Source organism: Alligator sinensis, unplaced genomic scaffold, assembly GCF_000455745.1.
Source record: "Alligator sinensis unplaced genomic scaffold, ASM45574v1 scaffold1161_1, whole genome shotgun sequence".
Taxonomy (NCBI): Eukaryota; Metazoa; Chordata; order Crocodylia; family Alligatoridae; genus Alligator; species Alligator sinensis.
The window spans coordinates 142476-168776 of record NW_005843255.1 but is presented as its reverse complement, the minus strand read 5'-3'; the positions used below and the strand labels follow the sequence as shown (position 1 = coordinate 168776).

Here is a 26301-nt window from a genome sequence, read left to right as displayed (position 1 = left end):
GGGGCCCGGGGTCCGGCCTGCCCCTGCCCCTGCCCCTGCCCCGCGCGCTGGGCGGCACCGGACTGGTCGCCTGATCTGTGCCCACGGGCTGTCAAGCCGGGCGTGGCCGGGCGAGGCAGTGGTGTCTAGGAGTTGGGCTGGGGGCTGCCTGGCAGGGGTTAGAGCTCCCCGGACTCCTGCTTTCCGTGCCCGGTTCGTGCGTGGCGTTTTCTGCACGCGCGGGTCTGGGCTCGGTCTCCTTGTCCGGTGCCCGGGCGGCGGCCGAGGGAGGGGCAGCAGGCAGAGGGCGCGTGCGGGGGGCACCGGGCTGGTGCCCGCGGCGCGCTCCGTCACGTGGCGGCTCTGTGCAGGGCGCTGGTGCCTCGGTGGCCAAACCCGGGTCCGGGGGTGGGGGGGATCCAGGGCCGTGGGAATGGCTCGCTGGAGGGCGTGGGGCCAGTCGGGTGGGAGCTGGCTCCATGACTTGATGTCATCTCCTGGGACCTCTCCCGGCCCCGCAGGGCAGTGCTGGAGGACGTCCTTCAGCTTGTCCAGAGCCCTCGGCCCCGCGCCGTGATGTCCTGGGGCAGCTTCCGTGTGCCTTGGCTGGCCCCCCTGGGACTTGGGGGTCTCCCGATGGGGTCCCCGTCCGGGCACCTGGCTGCGGGCTGCTCCGTCCCCGCCCCACGTGTCAGGGGCCGGGTGGTTGGGGTCGGGGCCGCTCCTCCCTTTGTTTCGGGAACCGGCCTCTCAAAGGCATCTTGGCTTGGGCCCCTTCCTCATGCCCCCATGCCCAGTTGATGCCAGGGCTGGACGTGCGACTGGCAGGCCTGGCTTCCTCGCCCTGAGGTCTGGCTCCAGCGCCATGCCCTGGAGCCCGCTCCATCCATGCCGGGAGCAGCAGGCTGACTCCGGCAGTGGGGCTGGGGCACCTGCCATGGGCATCTGGCGGGGCCTGGCCTGGGGGGCTCTGGGCTCAGGGCAAGGCCTCGTGATGCCGGCGGGGCAGAAGGGGGCTGGGAGTGGAGCTGCCCATCCTGTAATCTGCGCGCGGCTAAACAATCACGCTTAAACAATCACGGCGGAAATTGCCAGCTGTGCTCGTCGCCGCTCCTTCACACGCCGCCGTGGCACTGGTCCCCTCCTCCCATGGGGCCGCCGTGTCAGCCCCCCTTGCCAGCCTCCCTAGCCGGCACCGGGTCTGCAAGTGGGCGCACACGTGTGCCTGAGCAGCCCCCCCCCAATTACCCTGCTAGGCCAGCTCTGTGCTGTGGCAGCTTGTGGCCCTGCACGGCTATGGTCGGGGCACTCGTGGTGCCGGGCGCTGCATGGAGAAAGCAGAGGCCATCACGGCCAGGCAGATGAGGCAGGCAGAGGCTGGGAGGGGGAAACTGAGGCATGGGGTGGCCACGTCCCCCCGTAGGCCAGTGGCAGAGCCAGGGGGAGCAGGCAGGCAGGGGTCCATTTTGGTGCTGATGAGGATGCAGTGGGGGGGATTTGGGGGCCCTGGCAGGCTCCCTGCCCCGCTCAGCTGTATTTGCATACATGGGAACTTAACCCTTTCCCATCCTAAACAGAGCCTGCCCACAGGGCCGGATCCCTGGAGCCTGTCATGTTCCCAGCCTGCACACTCACGCGCTCGCAGTCATTTCACAGCCGCCACTTGTGTGACAGTCATTGCACACTTCCCCCTGGGCTCAACATGGCCCACAATTGTGATGCACACCCCAGCACCCTGCCACGCACAGGGCACGCTCCGTGTCTGCATGCAGTGTGCACTCACCATCCGTGCGGATGCATGCGCAGGCTTAGCGCACACTTTCACGTGTGTGTGCCCACGCTCGAATGAACATGTACAGATGTTCCCATGTGAACATGCCTAGTCCCCCTACTGCAAGTGTCTGGCAGCGATGCTCCGTGGAAGGGTTGAGGTCAGACAGGCACCATGGGGCATCCTTTGGCCCCACGGTAGACGCCCCATGGTACCCTTACCTCCACCTAGCTGGGGGAGCATCGCTGCCAGGCAGCTAGGGCAGGGGGACTATGCACGTTCACATGGGTATGCACGTGAAAGTTATGCCCCCCTTCCCCAGGGAGATGAGGCCTCCCCCGTGCCCAGCCCTGCTGCCCCTAGGCTGGGCCATACCTGCTCCTGCGAGGAGCTTCCCAGCACTGGAGGAGGCAGCCTCTGTCTCTGCCTTTTTCCCGCAGTCCTTCATCCAGCCAATCCTCGCTGCAGCCCTGGAGCCGCGTCTTGGGACCGTGTCGCCCCCGCAGAGACGGCGCGCTGTGATCCTGCCACCCCCAGTCTCTAATTATCTCTCCCAGATGCAGTGCCCAGGTGCCCACACCAGCCACATCCAGGCCCGGTGAGGCCTCTAATTACAGCCATATTCGCCCCAGCCCCAGGCAGGGCAGGGAGTGGCATTGAAACTGCTGCGAGTGGCATTGGGTCACAGGAGGGAAACTAAGGCACGGGGAGAAAGTGATTGTGCAAGTGAGATGGGAACAGAGCCCCGGAGTCCTGCCTGGCTCCCCACTTCCAGAGCTGGGAGTAGGGAACCCAGGAGTCCTGGCTCCTGGTCCCTCTTGCCCTACAACGGTGTCCTCTTGTTCTGGAGTTGGGAAAAGAACCCAAGAGTCCTTACCTTCCTCGCCAGCCCTTCTACTCTAACCGCTAGGCCTCCCTCCTCTCTGAGCTGGGAATTGAACCTAGGAGTCCTGAGTCCCCACCCTTTCTGCTCCAGCCATTAGACTCTACTCCCTCCCCCTCCATGCACAGACCAGGCTGGGACACAGGTGACCCCCCGGGTGGGGGGGCATATGTCTGCCAGGGCTGATGTGAACCCTTCCCCCCCTTATGCCCCAGCCTCGTCCCTGAGCTGTGGGGGGTCCCCAGGGCCTTTGCCTTGGACCCCCCAGCTCAAGTGGGGTGAGGTGTGGACATGCTTCAGTCTCAGTGAGGGGAGTAGGCGTGAGTGGTTAGAGCGGGTGGGATGGGAGGCACGTCATGTCTGGTGGCTTGAGCAGGCAGCCTGGGGGCGAGCTGCACCGTGACTCAGTTTCCCCACCTGTCCCACGTGGGTAATGATGCCCCCAGACTTAGGGCTGGGTCAGGCTGGCTGTGGGGGTGGCAAGGAAAATGTCTGATGGACACAACCAGTGGGCAGCTGCACCCCGCTGCCTTCTCCTGTAGGGACTCGGAGCCACTCCTCTGTGTGTCATAGGCCCTGTAGTGCCAAAAGCCGATAGTGATTCCCTGTGATGGGGGCAAGGGTGGTGCTTGCGCTGTGTCCCTCTCCCCCAGCACCACGTGGGCTCCATCATCCTCCCCAGACACAGGGGCTGACCTGGGAGCCCTCCGGTCCCCGGCACCAGTTGCAGCTCCAGGCCAGGGCTATGTGTCCCCCTTCCCCCAGCCTGTGCCCAGGTGTTGGTGCCGTGGCCGCCAGCCGCTGCGCATTGTCCCAGGCTGCGGGTGCGAGAGGGAGGCACAAAAGGCCCATTGTCCGGGCCTGCCCAATGCCCCCCTCCGCTCTCGCCTTTTGTTTGTGTCCCTGAGCCGGGCAGTGGCGCGGCCGGACGTTCCAGTCCGTTCCCGGGGTGGGCGGGGGGGCCGGGCCCCAGGACCCACGAGTCGGATCACGCGTGGTGCGTGTGCCGGGCAGCTGCGGGGCGCCTGGGGCTGAAAAGGGGGCGCTGAGGCCGGGAGTGAAGGAGGGAGAGCGGGAAGGGGGAGGGAGCCGGCCCCTCGGCCATGTCTGCCTCAATATTGTTTCCATCTGTCTGGAGGAAATCTGAACCTGCCAAGCGGCTCCGGCAGGCCTGCCAGGCCCCCCCCCCCCCCCGGCCAGAAGGGGCCAGGCCCCGCCGACGCTCTCAGCACCAGCATCGCTCAGCGAAGGAGACACGGGGGCCCGAATTCCTGTCTTCGCCGTGGGCGTGAGGCATCTCCCCAGGATAGAGCTGCCTTTGGGGCAGAGGGGAAGGGAGTGGGACTGGGGGCAGCGAGGGTGCCTGGGACAGCATCAGGGGTTTCCTGGCCTCAGGACAGCTGCAGCCCAGCTCTGAAGCCTTGGGCCTGGGGCACCAACGGGGACCGCAGCCTCTGGAGACCCCAGTGCGACTCGGAGGGCAGCTGCGAGGCTCGGGCGCTGGGCGCTGCACAGACCTGCCAGGCCAGCCGCAGCCCCGCCAGCCCTTTGATGCCAGGGGGAGCAGGTGTCAGCCCCCCGCGCGGGTGGGGATGGGACGTTGCAGAACAGAGACGCCGCGACTGCAGCCCGGGGTATTGCTGCGCTCCATGGAGCATCCTCCCCGTGGGGCCGTGCGGGCCGTCCCGGCACAGGGCTGGCACCTGGGGCCTGGCTGGCCTGTCCTGAGCTCCGGTGGCTCTCTGCTTTCTGGAGCCATCCAAGAGGACACAGCGTAGGTGGAGCAGCCCCAAGCCTGCTGTAGCTGGTCCTCGGGCAAGGCAGGCCTTTGTGTTCCTGCAGCCAGCGACTGTGGGGCTGTTTGGTGCCAGGGTCGGGAGGAGGGGTGGGTGGGAATTGGCCCATGCTTGTGGGGGAAGCAGGGGCCCAGAGAGGCGAAGGGGCTTTCCTGAGGCTACGTCAGTCTCAGCTGTGCGCCCTGCCTGGGCCAAGCCGTGGCCCCACTTCCCCTCCGCCTCCGATGCGCTGAACTCTGGGCTTTCGCTTCCTCCTCGCCCCCTCCGTGCCCAGGCTGGCATTTCCCGCAAGCCTCCACCAGCATGAAGGAGGCCGTGCAGAGCAATGGTTAGAGGACTCTGGGGTTCTCTTGCCAGCTCTGCCCCATATGCCTGCCTGACCTTGGCGGAGGTGCTGCACCTCCTAATTATTGCAGAAAACGGGGTGGAAAATGGTGTGTGGCAGTGCTGGGCTGCACCTGGCGCTCACAGGGGGTTGGGCTGGGCTGGGGGCTGCAGGCTGGCATGGAGCCTGGGGGCAGGGGGATGCTCTGTGCCAGGTTGTGAGGAGGCCCCTGTGGGGGCATTCCCAGTTGCCCCATCTCCTCCCCAGTGCCCACAGCGCTGCTGGCACCCGCCACACCACACTGTCATGGTGTCAAGGGGATGTGGGGATGTCAAGGGGCCCTGTTCTTGTGCTTGCGTGGGACCTGGGCCTGCCCAGTCTGGTGCCCCCGGGGTGGCACAGGCAGGCCTGGCGCTGCGTCTGACCATGGGACTCAGCGCCGAGCCCGGGCTGTCACGGGAATGGACGAGGCAGAGACGTCCACGCCCTGGAGGCTGATGAAGGCCCCTGTGCTCACAGGCATGAACGGAGCCATCCCTGGTGCTGGCTTCTGCCCTGGCCCCTGCGGCGTGCTCGGCTTGGGACCAACTGAGTGCCCGGCTCCGAGATGGCCCCCAAACAGGCGTGGGGGCAGCTGGGCTCTGACCAGAGCAGCCCTGGCTGCGTGGATGGTCCCGCTCCCCCCTCGCACACCTGTGGCCGGCAGGGGAGCGGACAAAGCCCGGAAGGCATGTGGGGGGCAGGAAGGAAAGGAGCGAGTGGCGGGCGCTGCCCATGACTCTTCCTCTGCCCAGCTGCGCTTCCTGCATCCCGGTTCACATCTCTTTCCCCCCACCACCGGGTCTCACCCCTCCCCTCCACTGCCTGCTGCTGGATTTAGGGCAGTGCCTCCGCGGGAGGGGGGAGACCCAAGAGCCAGGGGATTAGTGCAGCTGCCGCCCGCTAAGCCGATTGGCATTGGGGCTGCGGCAGGGGGGCGAGGTCCATCGGTCCCAGAGGTGGCTCCATCTGGCCTGGGCAGGGCCGAGCCTGGAGCATTGTGCCCCTGTGTCTCGGTGGGCAGCTCGGGGGCCTGGCTGAGGGCTCTGCCCCCCTCCCAGTGGTGCCAGGTTGGTCCCGGGAAGGTTCCCATAGTTTCGGACCCGCCTTGGCTGCAGCAAAGTCCAGGCCCAGTCGGACCGGCTGTCCCACTCCACCCAGCCCGGAGGCCTTTGCTGTGAGCAGGGGTGCGGGCACCTGTGCCTTAGCACTCCAGCTGTGAAGGGCACCCTGGCTGAGCCATGCTGGAGCCCAGCCAGCCTGCCTCGCACACTCACTCATCTTCCACTGCAGCCCTCCGGGGGTTAAACACCCTCCCACCCAGGCTGCTGGATGGAAGTGGAGGTCGCAAGTCAAAGGTCGCTTGTCTGCCAACACCAGGTCACTCATTAATGTGCTGACAGGTCATTAACCCTGGACTCCCAGGTCCCTTCCCCGGGCCAGGCTGGTGCAAGGCAGAGGATGAGGGTCAGGGTGATGGCAGTGCTTTGAGGCTCTGCCTGGCCCTTGGTGCTAGGTGCTGCACATGCCCATGCACTGGGACTCATGGCTGCCCCCAGCGATGACCCTGGTCCCCGGGCTGCACTGTTTGCAAGCACAGGCTGGGTGGGCACTTGTGGCCCCTTGGTCTCACAGTGCCCCTGAGCTGCACAGGGATGTGTCTGAGCCAGGAGACAACCCTGGGCAGAATAGACCTGACAGGTGCTGGATTTGGCCCCTGTGCCCTATAGAGGGGTCCAGGCAGGGACATCCTGCAACCAGAGAGTTCAGGAAGCTACAGAGGAACACGGCGGCCCTCAGAGAGGGGGGCAGTCAGGTAGCACCACTGCATAGGGGAGTAGGATTAAGTACCCCCCCACCCCACCCCATCGCTGCCTCCTGTGGGAGCACTGGGACTCACTTGCTCTGCCCCCTCCTCTCCCAGCTCCCCCACACCGCATGCGTGAGAGCAGGGAGCCTGCCCCAGGCATTGCCAGCATGGCCAGGGCGGGGGCTCCCAGCTCTGCTTCCATTCAGGAGCCAGCGCACTCGCATCCCAGTGCCTCGGGAGGGTTCGGGGGCTGCTGTGTCTACCTGCTCTGCCCGTGCCTGCTGCAGGCCCTGTGGCCCACATCGGGGAAGTGCCAGGTGCTCCCTGCAACCTCAGCTGTACGAGTTTGTGCGCCTCTGGTGTGGCATGCACTGTTCACGTGTGCATGCGTGTGTGCACATGTGCTCTACTGGGGGCATATCCCAGGCTTCTGGGCTTTGCTGGTTGCCACGTGGGGTTGGGAAAGAATTTTTTTCCTTTCCTGTTGCTACCTGTGTCAGGGTTTTTTTTTTACATCTCCCTCATCGGGTGTTGGCTGCAGCCCAGACTGGGGATGGGGACTGGGCTGTGCCAATGCGCCTGCTGGGCTTTAAAGGCAAAGGGTCCTGGCTAGAGGGTCTTGCCGGACGCTGCATTGGGGTCAGGGAGGAATTTCCCCAGAAATTCATATTAGGGTCAGATTGGTATGGACTGAGGGTGGTGGGGGCCTTCCTCTGTAGTGGGGCACAGGCTCAGCCTGGGTTCTCTGGAGAGTATTTTAATACCCAGGACGTTGGCCATGGCCCCCCTGCCTTCCCTAGGGCAGGTCCAGGTGTGATGTCAGAGGTGACTGTAGCTTTGCTAAGAGGTTGGACAATGCATGCATCTGGGCTGGTTTGGACAGGGCTGATCCTTGGGCCAGGGGTTGGACTGGACAGGACCTCTAGAGCTCCCTTCCAGCCCTGCTCTTCTGCGTGTGCACGTGTGTCTGTGCATGTGCACACGCACACAGGCCCGTGCTCCCTGTGGCCCCCTCCCCCTCCTCTCTCCCAGCAACAGGAGAAGGCGTGGATCCGAGCTCTTCCGCGAGATGGGGCAGCGAGGGTTAAGGACTGTGCGCTCAGCTGTTGCCATGGCGATTTCTTTGCGCCTAGAAACCCAAGCACTGATGCCTCCGTCCCCTCGGGCCCCCCAGTCCCGGGCTGAGCCCATTTCACATTGCATCTGGGGCGGGAACGCTGATGCGCTCTGTCACTGCAGCCGGGTGCCCGGGGCTCTGTGGGGCTGGGGCAGGCTGGTTCCCGCCGCCCCGCGTGGCTCTGGGTCCATCCCGCCGCCACCCCCAAGGCTCCCCGTGGGCTTTGCTGCTTTCTGGGGTCCCTGGGCCAGCTCCGTGCCCAGGATCCCACTGCTCTTCCTGGCAGAGAGCAGGAAACTGAGTCACCGGGAGAAAGTGACTGGTCTGAGATCACACCCCGGGAGCCGTGGGCAGGGAACCCAGGCATCCAGGCTGCCCCTGCACCTAGCACCAGCGCTGCACTCTTCCAGCCAGAGGTGGGGGTCCTGGCTCTGCACAGGCCCACTTATGGCCACGAGCCAGGGCAAGGCCTGAATGGGGAGCGTCTGTCTGTCCTTCCCATCAGCCCATCCTTCGCCTGCCGGGTGCTGGGAAAGTGCTGGTGGCTGGAGGAGGACAACGGGCATCTCCAGGCAGCCCCCAGCTGGAGCCCGAGCTGTCACTTTGTGAATGGGGCTCCTGATCACACCCCTTCATGCATATTCACAAGGCACTTTGCATGCAAAGCACGAATGGAGGCGACAGGGGGGCCCATCTGTTGTTCTCATCCCACCAGGGTCCCTCCTTGGGGCCAGACGGGGCTGCCCTGAACCTCTGCCCCCAGCCTGGGTGCTGCCCTCCTCCTCCTTCCCTGTACTCAGCGTGGAGGGCACCTCCCTGCGGTGCAAGCTGCAACCCCAGGTCCATCTGTGCCCAGCAGCTTGGGTGACGCTCTCCCTGGATGCTGCGGCTCCCCACTGGGCCTCCCCCTACCTCTGGAGCCCTGTTCCTCAACAGCCAGGAGCAAGTGCCATGCAGCCATCCTAGTGGGGCTTGGAAAGCAGCCCCCTGCCCCCGGGGAGGGCAGAGGGGGGACAATACTCTGCTTCTCTAGACTCCTAGCAGGAAGTCAGACAGCAGCAGGGCGGAGAAGCTGAGAGGCAGCAGGAAGCCAATTGCTTTGTTCTAAGAGAGCTCCTTGTTCAGGGTTGGAAGAAAGCTGCTCCGTCCTATCGGCCCCTGGCACTGGCACCTCCTTGCATTCTCTGGCCCCAAAGCAATTCTGACTTAGCTGCTGGGGGCAGCAGCGGTGTCTTATGTCTGCACACCCGTACACGGAGCCAAGCGCAGCCGTGCACGCCCGCGCATGGAGCCGACCGGGGGCCCCGGTCCTCACCAAGGTGCTTCTGGGATGCAGGGAGCGCGCGGAGAGATCAGTGCTCGATCAGGCTGTGGCCCACGCCGCGTATCTGGCAACACCTCCCTGCACGCGCACACTCCAGCCTGCTGCAGGTGTTGGAGAGGGGAACTGTTGTTTGCCAAATTTTTCCACCTTTTTTTCTTTTTCCCTGGTGGGGTTTCGAAAGCATAATGATGCATCGGGCTGAGAGTTTATCCCAGGATGGTCTGAGCCATGATTCTGTATTGCATGCATCCCCTCGCCCTGAATGAATAGACCCAATCCGCTGCGTTAGTCACCAGCCTGATGAGTAGCTGTGATAGAACGTGTCCCTCCAGCCAGGGGAGGGAGCGCCTGGTAGCAATTAGCTCTCCACGGGTTCGTTGTTGCATATCCAGGCTGTTTATCGCCAGCCTTGCTGACCCGTCTTCCCTGGGGGAATAGGAGTCTTAATTCACTAATGTGTCTTCTGAGCTTTGGGACTCTTCAAGGGAGCCAGGGACTCGTAGAGCATTAATTGTTAACCCACAGACGATGGATAGAGATGGATCGGAGCTCCCAGTCCTGTGGGGTGGAGGAGGGGTGCAGCCTTGGCAGATGTGGAGACTGAAGCATGGGGCGGGGATGTGGGCACGCGAGCCAGGCGGGCACAGGGTTTCTGGTTCTAACCCTGCGGAACCGGGCAGAGTTGCTCGGGTTCAGCCAAAATGCATCGTTGGACCCAGATGGAGAGATCTGGTTCATGACCTGCGGATGTCAAGTCGGGTTCTCATTGGCTGGAATCTGCTCATGTCTTTTAGATGACATCACAACTGGCTTTTCCCAGAGGTTTCTCCCCCTCCATCCTCCCTTTCCTTTCCCCTCTCCTGCTTTTTCCTGGCCACAGCTGCTCCTTCAGCTCCACCCAGATCCATAGATCACCTCCAGCAGCTTGATGATGTGTTTGCTATAAAGCTTTGACCCAGCAGAAGACCGGGGTCCCAGCTGCCCCCCGAGCGCTAGGAGCACAGCTCTGCTTTGGAGCTGGCAGGAGAACCCAGGTGTCCTGACCCTGGCCTGGGGCTTTATAGGCTAAGGCTGGAGGAGCCTCTCAGCGAGGGCACGGAGACAACAGTCTGCAAGTGGCTCATCCTGGTTCTGGGTTTCTCCCACCCGCCCCAAAGTGGGTGCGGGAGGGGACAAGAAGCAGGGACCCTCATGCTTTGGTGTGACCCCCCGTGCTGTGGCTCACCCAGGCAGAATGGCTTCATAGAAGAATTATAGGTAATGTGTGATAATGTGGCTGGGCTGGCTAACACGGGTTCTAGAGTGCGGCTGGGCTAACAGGTTCTAGAGTGCTGCAGGGACGTGGCCGGGCTAATGGGTTCTAGAGCACTGTGGGAACGCGGCGGGGCTAAGGCAGGTTCTAGAGTGCTGGGGAGATGCAGCCGGGCTAAAGGGTTCTAGAGCGCTGCAGGGACGCAGCCAGGCTGCCGGGTTCTAGAGCACTGTGGGGACGTAGCCGGGCTAATGGGTTCTGGAGCACTACAGGGATGTGGCCGGGCTAAGGCAGGTTCTAGAGCACTGGGGAGAGGCAGCTGGGCTAAAGGGATCTAGAGCGCTGCAGTGACTGGTTGAGCTTGCTGCTCTGGGTCCTGGAGCGCTGAGGTCATGCAGCGGGGCTGGCTGGCGTGGGTGCTAGATCTGTGTTGCGATGAGGCGGGGGCAGGTCTAGTGCAGCATGTTCGTGTGGCCGGGTGGCAAACGCGGGTTCTAGAGCAGCCTGCGGGCTCAGTCCAGCTGGCAGCGGGGTCGCCAGGGCTCAGCCTGAGCCTTGGCTGGTGTGTGGCCCGCACTGTGCGCGGCCTCGCTCTGCTCTATCAGCTCAGCCCTGTGGGATCCTGAGATGCCCAGGGCACATCTGGGAAGCACCGGATGCCTTCCCCCATTGCCTGCTCAGGACCTCAGAGCCCTTGCCCCCATCCCCACCTTAGGCCCAGGCCTCACAGGTTTGATCCCTGCATGGTTGTCTGGACCTCAGCAGTCACCCCAGCTCTCCTGGCCTCGCACTCAGGGCCGTGTCCTTCACTGAGCTCCTACAGCCTCTCCCCGTAGTTACCTTCCTCCTTCCCACAGCCAGCTCTTTCCCCAGCCCTGAAATGCAGACACTTCTGGGGTGGAACGGGGCAGCCGGCTGACATCTGGCTCAGGGGCTGCCCAGAAGCAACTGATCTCACAGGGCTGTGGACGCTAGACCCCAGGTGTCCTGATGCCCAGGCCCCTTTGCTCCAGCTACTAGACCCCCCTTCCCTCCCTCCCCACGCTAGGAACAGCCCAGGAGTCCGGGCACCCTGCCCCCCTCCTGCTCTCACCTGCTCGACTGCACCTGCCCATGGGGGACCCTGGCATGCCCACGGCGCCATCCACATCCAGGGCCCGCCTGGCAGCTGGGTTCATTGCCTCGTGCCACCCAGCGCGCCTGGGAAACGGGCAGGGGGCCAGGCCGGGCCGTTTGCTGTCCCCAAGGGGGACAAAAGGGAGAGAAAGGGGGAAAGCGGAGAGGGACGGAGAAGAAAAGCAGACAGGAGAGCATGGGGGAGGGGGGTGCAAAGTGAAAGGGGCAGAGGGTGGTGGGGGGGGTGCTCTGCAAGGGGGAGAGTGAGAAAGCCGGGCAGTGAAAGGAGCAGACGCCCCCCCCAAACGCAGGCGCTCGAGGCGCGGACGCTGCCCGGCATACTGAGCGCGCAGACCTGCCTGCAACAACAGTCGGGGAAAGGAACCCGGGCGACCGGGCCGGGAGCCCAGCCACTGACTCATTGTTTCAGGAAGACGGGCCAGCTGGGAAACCTCTCCCCTTCAAGCAGCACCGCGGGCGCTTCCGCCGCGCGGAGAATCACAAGCAGGCCTGGGAAAGAGGGCAGCCGGCGCCGGGGGGAGCGGCAGAGCGAGGCCAGGGCCAGGACCGCACGTGCGTGCACATGTGCACGCGCCCCCCCGACGCTGCTGGTGCAAGGAGACCCTGGGCTGGACGAGCAGCAGGCGGGTGCAGGGCTCCCAGCCTGACGTCCTGCCTCCCAGCTGGGACTTTCCCAGCCTGGCTCCAGCTCTCCCATGGATGAGGCAGCCGGGCAGGGCGCTGGCATGTGTCCGGGGGCAGGCCTGGAGTTGGGGTTTGGCAAGGGGCTGGCGGGACGACGGGAGCCCCGCGCTGCTGGGCCAGCCTGGCACAGGGCTGAGGCTGGGCCGGCGGCACCCCGTTCTCTGTTCTGAGCCTGGGCATGCGGTTGATGCGAGTGGCGCGGGCTGGGACGGGGTGACAGACAGACACGTGCTAGGTGCAGACAGATGGGGGGGATTGCTCCCCGCACACACGCCCCCACCCCACCAGGCCCTGATGAAGCCGTGCCCGGCTGGCACCGCCAGGGCCCGTGTACAGGGAGGTGGGGGGGAGGCCTCCCGTGCCGCAGGGAAAAGGATGAAGAAAACAAGAAATGAAGGAAATAGTGGTTGCTACAGCGACCGCCTTTGCCGTCATGGTGGAGGACAGTGGTTTCCAAGGCAACCAAGAGGAAGCAAGAGATGGCTGAGGGAAAGGGAGTTTGGGCTGGCGCGGGGGCGGGTGTGGGGACAGACAAGCATGACCCCCGCCCTGACCCAGCGCGGCCAGCACCAGCCTCATCCCTGGAGGTGCCAGGGGGTCCCAATGGCCCCTCGGGCAGGGCACGGGGCTGGTGGGGGCAGGACACGGCTCTGTACACGTGCGGGCGCTGGGGGAAGGACATGGGGCACTGAGGTGTGCCGTGCCGCCTGTGCCCTGAGCCTCGCGGGGCTGGCCTGCAGGGGCTCTGGCGGCTGTCCAATGCCCCCTCTTCTCAGGACTTGAACCAGCCCCGATGGGGGTTCGCTTCACCTGTCCTGGCCCGGTGCTGCTATTCAGTGCATTCGGTAATGATTTGGATGCTGGCACAGGTGGCACGAAACGGGGCAGGGCTGTAAACACGTCGGAAGGCTTCAACAGATGAGAAGGCTGGGCTGGAGCTAATGGGGGAAGTTCAATGCTGGTAAATGCAGGGGCTGCACCTGGGGAAGGGTCAAAACCCCACATCCCAGATGGGGGACCCTCGACTGGGCAGCAGCTCTATGGAGGAGGGTCCAGGAGTCTCAGATCGCAGACCGCGTGAGTCCGCGGTGCCATGCAGCTGCACCGAAGGCAGGTGTGGTTTTGGGGTGCATCATAGGCGCAAGATGCGGGCAGTGGTTGTGCCTCTCTGCTCGGCATCCGGATACTGCGTGCGGCTCTGGGCTCTGCATTTTCCAAAGGATGTGGACAAGTCAGAGACGGTCCAGAGATGGGTAACAATGATGAACAAGGGCTTGGAAAGCAAATCCTAGGAAGAGAGGCTCAAGGAGCTGGGCATGTTACGCAGGGGGTTGCAAAGAGGATGGAGCTGGACTGTTCCCAGTGGCGGCAGATGACAGACAGGGAGCAATGGGCTCCAGTTGCAGCCAGGAAAGTTGAGGTTGGATATTAGGAAAACTTCCTCACGAGGAGGGTAGTAAAGCACTGGAACAGGTTACCCAGGGGGGTGGTAGAGTCCCCAGTCCTTCCTTGGAGGTATTTAAGACCCAGGCAGACAAAGCCTTGGCTGGGATGGTGTAGTTGGGGCTGGTCCTGCTTTAAGCAGGGGGTTGGATTGGTTGTGACCTCCTGAGGTCCCTTCCCACCCTCTTTCTCTTGGATTTCTGTGATTCTGTGTTCAGCCTGTGGAAAAGAGACTTAAGAGAGGACATGACAACAGTGTTCAAATAAAATACCTGAAGGGCTGCCATTACAGGAGAGAAAAAGCACCTTTTCTCTCTTGCTGCAGAGAGGAGGAGGTGGACCAGTGGCCTGAAGTTGCAGCAAAGTAGGTTTAAATGAGATCAGGAAAATCTCTTCCCTCTTAGAGCAGGAGGCAGTGGACTAGGCTCCAGGGAAGGGGTGGACTCTTCATCGCTGGGGGTGTTCGCTGCTGCTAGGCATGTCAGGGGTTTTTTCCACCGCCCTCAGAGGCACGGGGTGTTGGCTCCAGCCCACGCTGGGATGGGGACTGGGCTTTTGCTCTTGTTGGGACTTAAAGCCAGAGGGTCCTGGCTGGAAGGTCTTGCCTCTCTGCTCAGGGTCAGACCGACACCAGATTTGGGGTCAGGAAGGGATGTAGAGGGGGCGTGACCTCTGCTTGGGATCTCTCCAGCGCATTATAAAGCTGTTACAGCAGCAGGACAAGTTAGATGAGCACTTGTCTGGGCTGGTTTGGATGGGGACCTACCTGCCTCAAGCAGGGCCTGGACTAGACGGGACCTCCGGACTAGACAGGACCTTCTACGCAGGCCGTCCCTCCTCTTCTCCTGCCAGCGCCCATGGCTGCAGGATGCTTCCCAACGGCCATGCTTCAGGAGCCGAGGGGGTCAGCCCATGGTGCAAGAGGCTGGACAGAGCCCATCCAGCATGCTCCTCCCTGCATGTGTGTGCATGCGAGTACGTGTGCACACACAAGTGTGCACCGGAGCGTGGCCTGATTGCTCAGGCTTTGGGCTTCAGCGCTCTGCTCCCTGTGTCTCCTGCCTCTGTCAGAGCCGATGAGTGTCACATGCATTACGGCGCAGCATCCAGGAAGCCCCAGCCCGCTACTTCCCCAGCCCCACAGCTTGTGTGTGTGTGTGTGTGTGTGCATCTGCGTGCATGTGTGTGCGTTTGAATTGTGGAGTGGTGCAAGTGTGACCGAGCCTATCGCATGCATCGCCGGGGGTGCTGGGGAGTGGCTGTGTGGGGCTGCGTGCAGCAGGGGTGCCTGGTTGCGGAGAGGAGTGGGCCTGAGTCTGGCCATGTTGGATGGAGGGTGTGCGTCCTGCGTGGTGCTGTGCGCCCAGGCAGGGGGAGTGTGAGGTTAGGATCTGCGTGCCGTGGCAGCACGGAGGCTGTGGTGCCTGTGGGTCCTCGAGTGCAGCCCCCCATTTCTCCCCGCTGTCAGGGGACGTGTCAGCAAGTGGCTTGTCTGTTGGAGGACGGGGGCGGCGCCATCACATTCAGGTCAGCACCGTGGGAGTGCACCCTCATCTGCCGAGTGCCATCTGGGAAGCCCATCGCCTCCCCAGTCCCTGGATAATTCACCGCCGGGTACGAGCAGAATTAATGGGGTTGGCGGCTCTGCGCGGGAGGGGGAAGGGGGGAGTCTCCCTCCATCGCTTTGTTCTCTTGGAAAATCAAGGCCCCCGGTTGCCGGCTTGTGTGCACGGCGCGTTTGGGCCCCTGGCCCCACCCCCTCCCCACCACCCTGTCCAGGCCTCTGGGCTTTGCCCTTGGCTCTGAATTCCAGGACAGTGGAGCTGCTGCCCCCCCGCTGGGGTATGACCCCCCTGTGGGGTCTGTGCAGGCTGCACCGGGAATTCGGAGACAATGACGGGGTCTTGGGTGAGTCCAGTGGGACCAAAAGTGAGGACATGGGTTTGCGGAGGTGGAAACTGGCAGCATCGGGAGATCCAGCAGCTGCAGAGCTTGCCGCTTTGGGACACGATCCACTTCCCGGCCTGAGCCGGGCTCGGGCAGGGGCCACCGGCTGCAGCAAGCTGATCTCCTTCTGCACCCGCTGCCCCATGGCATGCACACCCTGGCCCCCACCTCTCTGACAAGCCCCCAGCCTCTGCCCGCCAGCCTCAGCCGCACAGACAAGCATGAGCCAGCAGCATCCTTGAATTGCACACCCCCGTGCAAGTCCCTGCCCTGAGCCTGCAGCTTGCGCGCCTGCGCCCTGTGATGCTGTTCCCTGGGGCCTGCTGCGTGGGGCTTGCACACAACTGCCAGGCAGATCACAGCTCTGGGGTCTGTGGGCATGCGCCCAGCAGGGCATGGCCTGTGCTGGGTTAACCACAGCACTCCTCCCCCCTCTCCCCCGCCATGTACCCCTAGGCCAGAGCTTTCAGTCAGGCTCTTGAACTTCGTGGAGCAGCTGAGCAGAGCTGGCAGGGCTGCCAGGCTGCAGCCATCGGCTTGGAGATCTTCAGGGCCCAGGAGGGCCTGCTGCCTGAAGGAGGGGGCTTGCCCTCCAAGGCACAGAGACAGGGCTTGGCCACAGAGATGACATTTTCCAAATGGAGGTGCCAGCTTGTATCCCACTGCTGACACTAGTGCGGGGGGCAGCAATGTCAGGGACAGCCGCAGTGTTTCAGGGGATGGTGCCAGGGCCCTGCGGCTGCCCCCGAGGGTGCTCTGTCCCTGTTATTAGAACATACCTGAAGCACGTGCGCATCTTCCCAGGGTGGCGGTGGAGGGTGCCAGGTGGGGCTGCGCCAGGAGGGGATGCTGTGCTGCCACGAGGGCTCCCCCAGCTGGTGGCCTTACCTGCTGTGCCCTCCAGTCTCATGGGGAACCGCATGGCGCCCAGAGCCACCTCTGGCTGCTGGTCCCAAGCTCTGGGAGTCCTGGCGCTGGGCTCTACCTGGATGGCACCTGCATGCCTATCTGCCCTGTAAGCAGAGCCATGCAGCACATAGGCCCCAGATGTCAGTTCCCAGCTCTGCCACTGGTTTGCTAGGTAGCCTTGGGTGACTGCCTTTCCCTGCCACGTGGCTTGGTTTCCCCGTGGGTACAGTGGTGCCGACGCAGTGTACTCCCAGATCTCAGTGGCAAACAGCCAGGTCAGAGGCAGGGCTGGGCAGGGAACTCGGGCATCCCTGCCCTGTTTGTAGCCTGAACCACAAACCTACACTAATACACTCTGCCCTGGGAGGTCCACCTGGCCTCGGGCACGTATCTGTGCTGCCCTGAGCCCAGCCTGGGATGGCTGTGTGCTTGGTATCATCCTTGGTGCCAGCTCACTGCACGACGAAGGGCTTGAGGCCCAGCAGCCTGCTGGGACCATCTGCGTTCAGTGGATGAGGCAGGCCTGGGCTCCAGGACACCTGGGTTTCATGTCCAGCCTTGTCCTGGCCTGGGGCCTGCTGGGGACACGCTGGATGGGGCCCCAGTGATCTGGGCTCTGCGCCTGGCTGTGTGCCCTTGGGCCAGGCAGCTCCTTGCCCACCTGTGTCTGCCTCTGCTGTTCACTGTGTTCAGGGCAAGGCCTGTCTCTCCCAAGGTGTCTGTGCAGCACCTGGCACACGGGGGCTTGGCTGACAGGTCCTGGGGACTGCAGAGCAGGCTGCACTGTTGCGGAGCCCTGGGAGCGAGGCCGAGGCCCCGCAGACTCATTGCACTATGGGGGCCAGTGGAGGGGGTGGGGGCACGGGACCCGTGAGTGACCCGCCTGGTCCCGTGTGCCCCTGCAGAGATGGCCGAGTACTGCAGCCTGCTGGAGGAGCTGGCAGAGAACATCACGCGCGAGGACCTGGACCAGCTGAAGTCGGCCTGCAAGGAGGACATCCCCAGTGAGAAGAGCGAAGAGATCGCCACCAGCAAGGACTGGTTCAGCTTCCTGGAGAAGCACAACAAGCTGGACAAGGGTGAGCGCACGGGACAAGGCCCTGCCCCCCGCCCCTGTCCCTTCGGCCGGGCACCAAAGACTGCCCCTGCAGCTGCTGCATGAAGATCTGGGTCTGCGGGTGGGAACCACCCTCCACACCAGCAGCTGGCGAGGCCCTTGGTGTCCCCTCCTTGCCAGCTTGTGGTACGGGGCACTTGGAAGGCAGCCCCTACATACCAACGTATGCTGCTCCCGTGGCTGTGACCAGGGTGCTGAGAGCAGGGTGCCGGGCAGAGACCTGAGATGGTCCGTGTGCCCAGCCCTTGCAAAGCCACATGGTGCATGTGCGTGCACACACACGTATATCCACATGCACATGCACACACACCCTCCCATAAAACCCAGCGAGCAAGAGATACCCATGTGCAACTGAGATCCCCTCCCTTTGACCAGTGAGAGCACGAGGGGGATGCAGCCTCGGTGTGAGCACACACACGTCCCAATGTGCCCGAGAAGGACACAACAGGTCACAGACCCGGGGAACACACTCGCTCCTGCACACAACCTGCCACAGACACAGGCCGGGGAGGGAGGTGGGCACACAGTGGCCTGCCTGAGCAGCACCCAGGCGCCTGGAAACCTGGTGGGCCCCACGAAAGCGCTCTGGTAGATGGGGCCCTGCTGGGTCAGGCCCCTGGTGGGGAGGGGGTGTGTGGGGAGCACCCCCGAAGACTGCTGAGCAGATGTATGCCCCCCCAGTCCAGTGGAGCCTGGTGCATGTTGGGACAGTACATGTTGGTGCTGCCCCATGCCAGAGGGATTTGCCCCCTCCCCGTGGGCTGTGCCAAGCAGGGCTGCCCTGGGGCCGCAGTGCTGGGGACTCCCCACAGCCTCCCCCACCCCAGAGCAAAGCTGCTGCACCTACCCCTCAGCTACTTACACCCAGACAGCACCCACAACCCCCTGATAGTACCTACACTCCCCAGCTGGCACCCACACCCAGACAGCACCTACATCCAGCCGGCACTTGCATCCAGACAGCACCCACACCCAGATGGCACCTACTCCCTCCAGCTGGCACCTACACACAGACGGCATCTACACCCCCAAGCTGGCACCCATATCCCCAGACAGCACCCACACCCAGCTGGCACCCGCATCAGCCTGCGCCATGGTGCCTGCTACCATCACATACACATGCAGCAGCGCCAGTCCTAACCTGCAGTGCATCTCCCTTCCCTGTGCGCTCGCACACTCTCACCCACCCCATCCCAGCGCTGTCCCCTCCTCTCCTCCCTACCCACCCTGAACTCTGTTTTTCACACACCTACATGCTCCCGCACGGGGCCTCGTGCCCAGCACACCTGAGGGCCTTCCCCAGCTCATGCCTGCTGTCTCCCCCAGACAACCTGTCGTACATTGAGCACATCTTTGAGATCTCCCGGCGCCCAGACCTGCTCACCATGGTGGTGGAGTACCGCACCCAGGTGCTGAAGATCTCCGAGGAGGACGAGGTGGACACCAAGCTGACCCGCATCCCCAGCGCCAAGAAGTACAAAGGTCTGGCTGGGGCTGAGCACCCATCTGGGCTAGGGATGCCAGGGTGACCTATGCCCAGGGGATATTCCCTGCTGCAGGGGTGGGAAGGCCCAGAGGCCAGGGGGATGGGCACTTCCCAACAGTCATGCATGGGGGTGGCAGGGTGCCTTGGATGCACGAAGAAGCATGTTGGCAGGAGGAGAGAGGTTTCAGGGGCACGTGTGCGTGCGGCCATGTGGAAGGGACATCTGCAAGAGGCCTGGTTGCGTGTCAGACCTGTGTGCTGATGGTGGCAGGGGTGTCAGCATGGGCATGTGTGTACAGGAGAGAAGTACACACAGGGCATATGGATTTCTGTGCAAGGAGGGGAGGGTGCAGACATGAAGGGGAGGTGGGGGGAGGCATGTACCTGTGTGTGAAGAGCTGGTGTAGGAGGAGGCTGGCATAGCCGGTGTGTGTGTGAGGGGCAAGGGTGGCCGGGAGGTGTCTGCAGGGGTGGAGGGGAGCAGTGTGCGAGCAAGGTGTGTGAGCCAAGCGAAGTGGGCATGACCAGTGTGTGTGTGCGTGTCGGGGAGGTGGCATGGGAGGGCTGAGGGGGAGGCAGTGGGAGGTGCTGAGGGAGGGAGGGAATGAGTGTGTGCACGCATGTGTGTGATGGGGAGGTGGTGAGGGGTCCTGCGGCGGATGGGCTCGCAGTGTGTCTAGCCCCCTGTCCTCTGCGGCTGACCCCGTCTTGGAGCTGCTGCTCGGGCTGGCACGGGGCCCTGGGACCAGCCTGGCGAGGGGCCCTGCTGGCACCCAGCGTGAGAGCTGCTCCTGGTGCCCCGCAGTCCCAGGCCGGGCACGGCCCCCTGATGCCCCTACCAGCTGCAGGTGCTGGGCCCCGGGGTGGACAGCACTGAGGCCCAGAGGCTCCTCCTGCCCTTGCCCTCTGCAGGGGCCTCGGCAGCCCCCACCTGTCACCCAGGGCTGGGGGGGGTTGGGGTAGAAGTGGGCCCCCGTCCCTGCCCTGCTCACCACTCCCCTCTCTCCACAGACATCATCCGGCAGCCCTCAGAAGAGGAGATCATCAAATTGGCCCCCCCGCCCAAGAAAGCCTGAGGGGAGGTGGAAGGGGCAGGGGGGAGTCCAGGCCACGTTGCCACCCCCAGCCCCCTCTGCCACCATCACCCCCCCAGCGGCCCTGCCCCTGCCACCCTGCCCCCCTGCCGCATGGCCAGATGGGAGGGGGTGTAGGGAGGGCCGCCTTGGTCACTAACACCGTCTTAACACCTGACACCTGGCCCAGGGGAGCAGGGGGTGGTCTGGGTCCGCTCTGGGTCCGGCTCTGGGGAGGGGGGGTCCCTACCTCTTTCAGCAGAAGCCTGCGCCCGCCCCTGCCCCTGCACCTGCACCCCACGGGGCGGGACCCGAAGCGAATGTCCCTGAGACAAGAGCCCGGTGGGCGAGAGAGAGGGACAGGGCACGTTGGGAGGGAGAGAGGAGGATGGGGAAATGTGGCTGGGGGGGAGGGGGGATGAGGCTAAAGAGTGGGGGGGCTGCTCCCTACCCAGGCCGCTTGGGCACCCCTAGCCAGCACGCTGCCCCTGGGCACACGAGGGCTTGCACCATCCCGCTTGCACACCCCTCGCGCACCTGTGAACACATGTGTTCATGCCCTGGCACATGTGAGTGGATTTGCACAAGGCGGGACGCCGCTGCGCACACCCCCACACTGCACAGTGGCGCACGCACCCCCAGGAGCACTTGCACAGCCGGGCCCTTGCACGCAGGCACGAGCAGCCCCCGTGGGTCAGGAGGGGCTGGGAGGCAGGGGCTGGGTGGGGGAAGGGGCCGGAGCACCCCCTGCCGGCTCCCTGCATGGCACCAGAGCTGGTCTGGGTGCTGGGCACAGCTGGGCGGGGGGCTGTGGAGGGTGTGAGGCAGAGGCGCAGGCACCGGGCAAGCCGCACAGGGCAGCGGGGTTGAGCGGAGGGAGCAGGAGCTAAGGCAGCGAGTGCGTGGGCTCTTGGCAGTGGGCGTTCGGTTCAGGTCCCCATGTCCCTTCCCCGGCTGTGCCTGGAGCCCCCCGTCACTGGCCAGGAGGGGCCTGGGCACAGCTCTTGGCGTTATGGTGGGGACCCCTCCAGGCCAGTGCCTCCAGCCTGGCTCTCACAGGCCCTGGGCTGTGCACGCTCAGTCCAGGAGGGAGGCTGGCAGCACCATGGCAAAGGCACTGGATCTTTCATCAGTCCCACCTGCACCCCACTGCTACCCCCCCACCCTGTCTGCTCTGCCTGGCTCTCGGGTGCAGCCAGTGGGCGCCGAGCTGCTGGCCTTGATTGGGAAGGTTGCTGGGCTGGGTGCTGTGGCAGCCTGTGCCTTGTGCCCTTGTTGCAATCAAGGCCTGGCTGTGGCAGGGCAGGTTCTGGTGGGCCTGAGCCCCCCAGGCCATCCCCTGCCCTCAGGGTTGGGTGGGAGAACCAGGCCTCTGCAGGGGCGTTGGAGGAGGCTGGGGCGCATGCTCACACCCTGTCGGCACACTGCTCGTCGTGGGGGCAACCAGGCAGGAGGTGGATGGCTCTGGGGCACTGCCCAGGCAGCAGGGGCGGCTCGTGGGGCTGTGGCAGGGGCTGGAGTTGGGGGCATCTCTACCCTCTGGTTTCATGGCCAGGTCTGGATGGGGTCCACTGGGCCTGTGGGACAGTAGGTGCCTGTGCTCAACCCCTGCCCACGTCCCAGTGACTCCAGCCCGGCCCCAGGGGCTTGGCCCAGGCTGCAGAGCCTTTGCTCTAAAGCACAAACCGCATCCATGAGGCTTGAGCTGCGGCTGCCCCATGGTTGGGCCAGTGCCAGGACCCACAGGGGAGCCTGCATCCCTTGGCCCCAGGCCGGCGTCTCAGCCAGGGCAACCCGGTGCCTGGCCACTGATGTGCCCCGGGGAAGACACTGGAACAGCCCTGCTCCCTGTCTGCCCGGGCTGGGGGGAGGGCTCCGCTTTGCCCCCGCCGCACAGCAGGGCCAAGCTGTGCTCAGGGCCCCGGGTCTCCGCACCATGTAGGATTGGCCCCGAGGTCCTCCTAGAGGGGTGTGTGTGGGGGGGGTAGTTGGGGTGACAGGCCAGGAACAGGCGTGGTTCTTGGTAACAGCTTCACTAACACGGGGGCGGGGGGTGGGGGGTAGGGCTAGCGAGGGCATTCCCAGCCTCCGACTGAAGAGATTGATGTTAATATATTTTATTTAATAAAAGCTCAGATTGCAGCGTGCATCGTGTCTGTAGCCAGCGCTCGTGTCCCGGGGGGGGTAGTTGGGGTGACAGGCCAGGAACAGGCGTGGTTCTTGGTAACAGCTTCACTAACACGGGGGCGGGGGGTGGGGGGTAGGGCTAGCGAGGGCATTCCCAGCCTCCGACTGAAGAGATTGATGTTAATATATTTTATTTAATAAAAGCTCAGATTGCAGCGTGCATCGTGTCTGTAGCCAGCGCTCGTGTCCCCGGTGCCCCCGTCCTGCCCCTCGGCGGGGCGCCACCTCCCTGGCCTGTGGCCCTGCTCTGGTCCCAGCGTCCGGCCCGGTGGCTGCAGGGCCGAGTTGCCCCTGTCCCCGGTGTGCGCTGGCCAGGCCAGGCGGGGACGTGGGGCACCTTCTGCTTCGCGTGACCCCTTGTTTCCGACCTCTCTCCGTGTGAAACGACTGTTCAGAAACTCCTTCCCTGCTCCGGCGGGGGAGACCCCAGCCCAGGGAGCGGGGCAGGGGGAGAGCACTGGCAGAAGGCAGCTGGTCTGGAGGTGGGGAGCCCCCTGCCCGCCCGCCCCCCCGCCATGGGCACAGACCAGGCGCTGAGAAGCAGCAGGTTTGAATCCCACTGCTACCACCAAGCTCCAGCCACATCCGCTCTGTGCTTTTCAGGGGTCACAGAGAAAGGGTGAGTCTGGACGCGCAGCCTGGACCCTCTTGCCTGCTGGAGGTTGCGGGAGGCTCACTGCCCAGTGGACACTGCCTGTAACGACCCCAAAATGAGCGGCAGCAGAGCTGGGCAGTGGCTGTCCCTGCCCCAACCCCAGAACATCCAGCTGTGCCCAGAGAGTCCAGAGCTGCCCTGCCCAGCTGTGACCATTGCTCCCCCAGGTGCGGGTCTGGGTGCTCCCAGTGGTCAGAGCTGGTCTGCATCTGGCCTGCCAAACAGACCGGCCCTGATGCTCTCAGCGGTGGCAGCCTGGGGCGAGCCTTGGGGGATCTCAGCTCATGTCCCCGCCCTGCAGATCAGGTCGGATGGGGGGACAGGAGGCCCAGAGAGACTGGGTGGGATGTGCCTGACTTCCTTGCTTTCTGCCAGCTCCCCCTTCCCCGCTCCCCTTCCACCCCCTAACGCTCAGACCGCGCTAACTGTGTGTACATATATATTATAAATATATGTATATTAAATATACTCCGGAGTGAGTGGTTCCTTTGTGCCGTTCAGTGTTAACTTATTTTTGCCAAGCAAACAACAACAGGGAAGGAAATACAAATGGACACAAGACCCCTCTTACACCAGGACGGGTGATTGGGGGGGGTGGGAAGGCAGGGGGGCACGTTCCTTTTTTGCTCGTGCCCCATGCTTGGAAGGCAGGTGGACTCCGATGCCCCCACCCCGCAGGGCACCCCCTGCCTTAACCACACCTGCAGCTCTTCAAGGCGTCCAGGCTGTGCAGACCTGCCTTGACCCAGCAGCCACCAGCAGAGCTCGCCTCCCAGCTTGGCGCCCTCCGGCTCCCCTGAACCGAGGGCAGGTGCAGGCTTTGCAAGGGCCAGGCTCTGCCACGCTGACACCAAGGGGCAGGCCTGGGCCCCAGGACAGGAGCGAGTGCTCGTCGGCCTGGCAAGGTGAATGCAATGTAGAGACGAGCGCTGCGTGGGGGGCTGCCATGGCCTTGGGCCTTTCTGTTTCCCACCTGCCTCCCACTGTACAAGCAGTCGTTGTGCTCCGAGTAAATAAAGTCAATCGCTGGTGTGGACCCATGCGTGGCTCCGTGTGTCCGTGCCGCCCTGGGCTGGGGGCTCTTCATCTCACATGGCTTTGGGGCTGGGGTGACACCCACCCCCAAGCCCTCGCCCTGGGCCAGGATGCGAGTCTCAGCCTCTTGTGCAACGCTGATGCCTGGCACCAGCGAAGGCGAAGCAGACGCCCAGGGCTAAGCTGCTGCGTGAGACCCGGCTGCTTCTGCTTTCATGGAGCCTGGGGCACTCGAGGGGCAGCAGGATGGGGCCGCTTTATGCCCCAGCTCCTGTGCCTGTGGGTGCCCTTGCTGTCCAGGCAGGAAGGACCCTCCTATTTGCCCCCTGGAGGTGCAGGGGGATGGCCTTGGAGGGGGGCTACCCACCAGCTCCTGTGCCATCCTGCTAGGCCTGCCCACCCCTGGCCATGCATGCAGCTAGCTCAGCCCTGCCCCCGGGAAAGGCTGGGCTGCCTTCCAGCCAGCGCTCTGGGCACCCCACAGCGTGCCATGCCCTTGGGCTGGGCAGGACAGTGTGGCTGCTGGGGACGGTACACACACGGCCCCAGGGGAGGTGTCAGGAGGGATAAAACAGCCACCGAAGCAGAATGGGCTGGGGCACCGGTGGCCAGGGACAAGGCTGAACTGCTTGAGGGAAGTGGGGGGGGGCACCAGCAGCCCGTACTGCAGCCCATGCCAAGGTCTTGCCCAGTCTGGGCGTGCACGCAGTGTCCAGCGCATATGCTGCATGGCTCCCCAGGGTTCATGAAATGTATGGCAAGAGCAGTGGGGGCCAGGCCTAGCCCAGCTGTGGCCACCTCCTTGGTGGCTTGAGGCTGCAGTGATGCTCCCGCTGCTGCCAGCCAGGGTTGTGGGAGGTGATCCAGGACTGGGGCAGGAAAGGGATGACAGAAGCAACAGCTACAAGGCAGGGGATGGGGAGGGGCAGGGGGCTCCATCCCTGGGGACCACCTGGCTGCTTCAGCCCTCCCTGCTGCCCCAGTGGTCAGCCAGGCAGAGTGTAGCCAGTGGGACTGCTTGATTTGGCCTTTTCTGCCTGTTTCAGGAAAAAAAAACCTGTCAAGAGATGCTGGGAATTCCTGTTGGGAAGGATGGTCCCTCTCCTGCACCACCACCCCCTGCCCTGTGCCCTACAGCATCCTTACAGCAGGTGCACACCCAGCCTCCAAGAGCAGCCCCTGCCCCAGAGATCCAGCACATGGCCGGGGAGCAGGGCAACAAGCCCCCAGCCCAGCCCATCCTGGCCAAGCTGGGGGGCTGGGTGGGGTGGAGCAGGGAGGAATGAGTGGAAGATACTCCCTGCCCTGCCAAGGAACTGCTGGGAACAGTGCAGGCTGGGGCGGGAGGGCAAGGGGCTCCTGCCTAGGTCCATGCTGGGGAAGGCCATGGGTGGTGGCAGGGGCCATAGTGCCTGGGGTGATAAGATCCTCCTGCCCCCGCTAGTTTCCTTCTGCCCACCTTCACCCAGACTGGATCCTCAGGGCAAGCCCAGTCCTGTGAGCAAAGTGTCTGGAGCCAGCACAGCTGGGACTAGGGAGGAGCAGAGGCCCCTGCCCAGCAGCTTGGTGCCCTGTGATGCCATGTGATGCCCGGTCTCGGCTGGCACAGGAGCAGGGCAACCAGCGCATTCGAGACCTGCTTGAGCAGGGGGGTGAGCTGAGCCCCAGGAGCTCTCAGGCCGGGTTCCCAAGCCCTGCAGCGGAGCAGGAGGCATAACAGGTCTTGCTCCTAACCCCAGCCACGGCTGCAGCCACTGCCAGCACCCAGCCCCCATGCCCTAAGTGCCTGCCTCCGCAAACCCTGAGCCAGGGAGCCGAGCTGGCCACGCTGCGCCCTGCTCCTCACATGCTGGACATGGGGCCCAGCACAAGCAACCCCATTGTGCACAAGACTGAGGGCTATGACCGGGGCTCACGGTCCCTGGGAAGCACCAGGAGCTGGCGGAGGAACTGCAGAGAGGATTGTGCAAACATGGATTGGTTCGCCCCTAATCTCTCCACCCAGACAACCATAACCCTCAAGGTCACGATGTGACTCCCTCCCCGGCTGTGTAGCCCTGGTCACCCTATCAGACCTCAAGCTCATTTACCAACACAACCTTCTGCAGAAAGCCTGGGGGCTGCAGTATTATCCTCCCCATCCCTTAGTGTTTTACTGTTATTAGTTCGCCCAGCTTAGGCATCAATGCAAGCATAAGAGCTGCTGCTTTTCATCCAATCCAAGGGCACCTTGGTGCTGGGCACACACAGTGCTTCCTACTGGGGCGGGGCGGGGGGGTGGGAAATCAGTCTTCACAATCCGTCAAGCCTGCTAGCCAAGTGGTAACATCAG

At 63.9% G+C, this 26301-nt stretch overlaps 1 protein-coding gene across 1 annotated transcript in view; it reads left to right on the top strand.

The window, feature by feature from the left end:
* PEA15 (proliferation and apoptosis adaptor protein 15) overlaps window positions 1-22257 on the top strand; it is a 24423-nt gene extending 2166 nt beyond the window's left edge. Inside the window, exons 2-5 of the mRNA XM_006038125.3 lie at window positions 5192-5199; window positions 17321-17495; window positions 18860-19015; window positions 20031-22257. Coding sequence (XP_006038187.1) covers window positions 17324-17495; window positions 18860-19015; window positions 20031-20095 — 393 coding nt within the window. The 5' untranslated portion in view covers window positions 5192-5199; window positions 17321-17323 and the 3' untranslated portion in view covers window positions 20096-22257. The remainder of the gene's footprint in view (window positions 1-5191; window positions 5200-17320; window positions 17496-18859; window positions 19016-20030) is intronic.
* Window positions 22258-26301: the final 4044 nt, after the last annotated feature.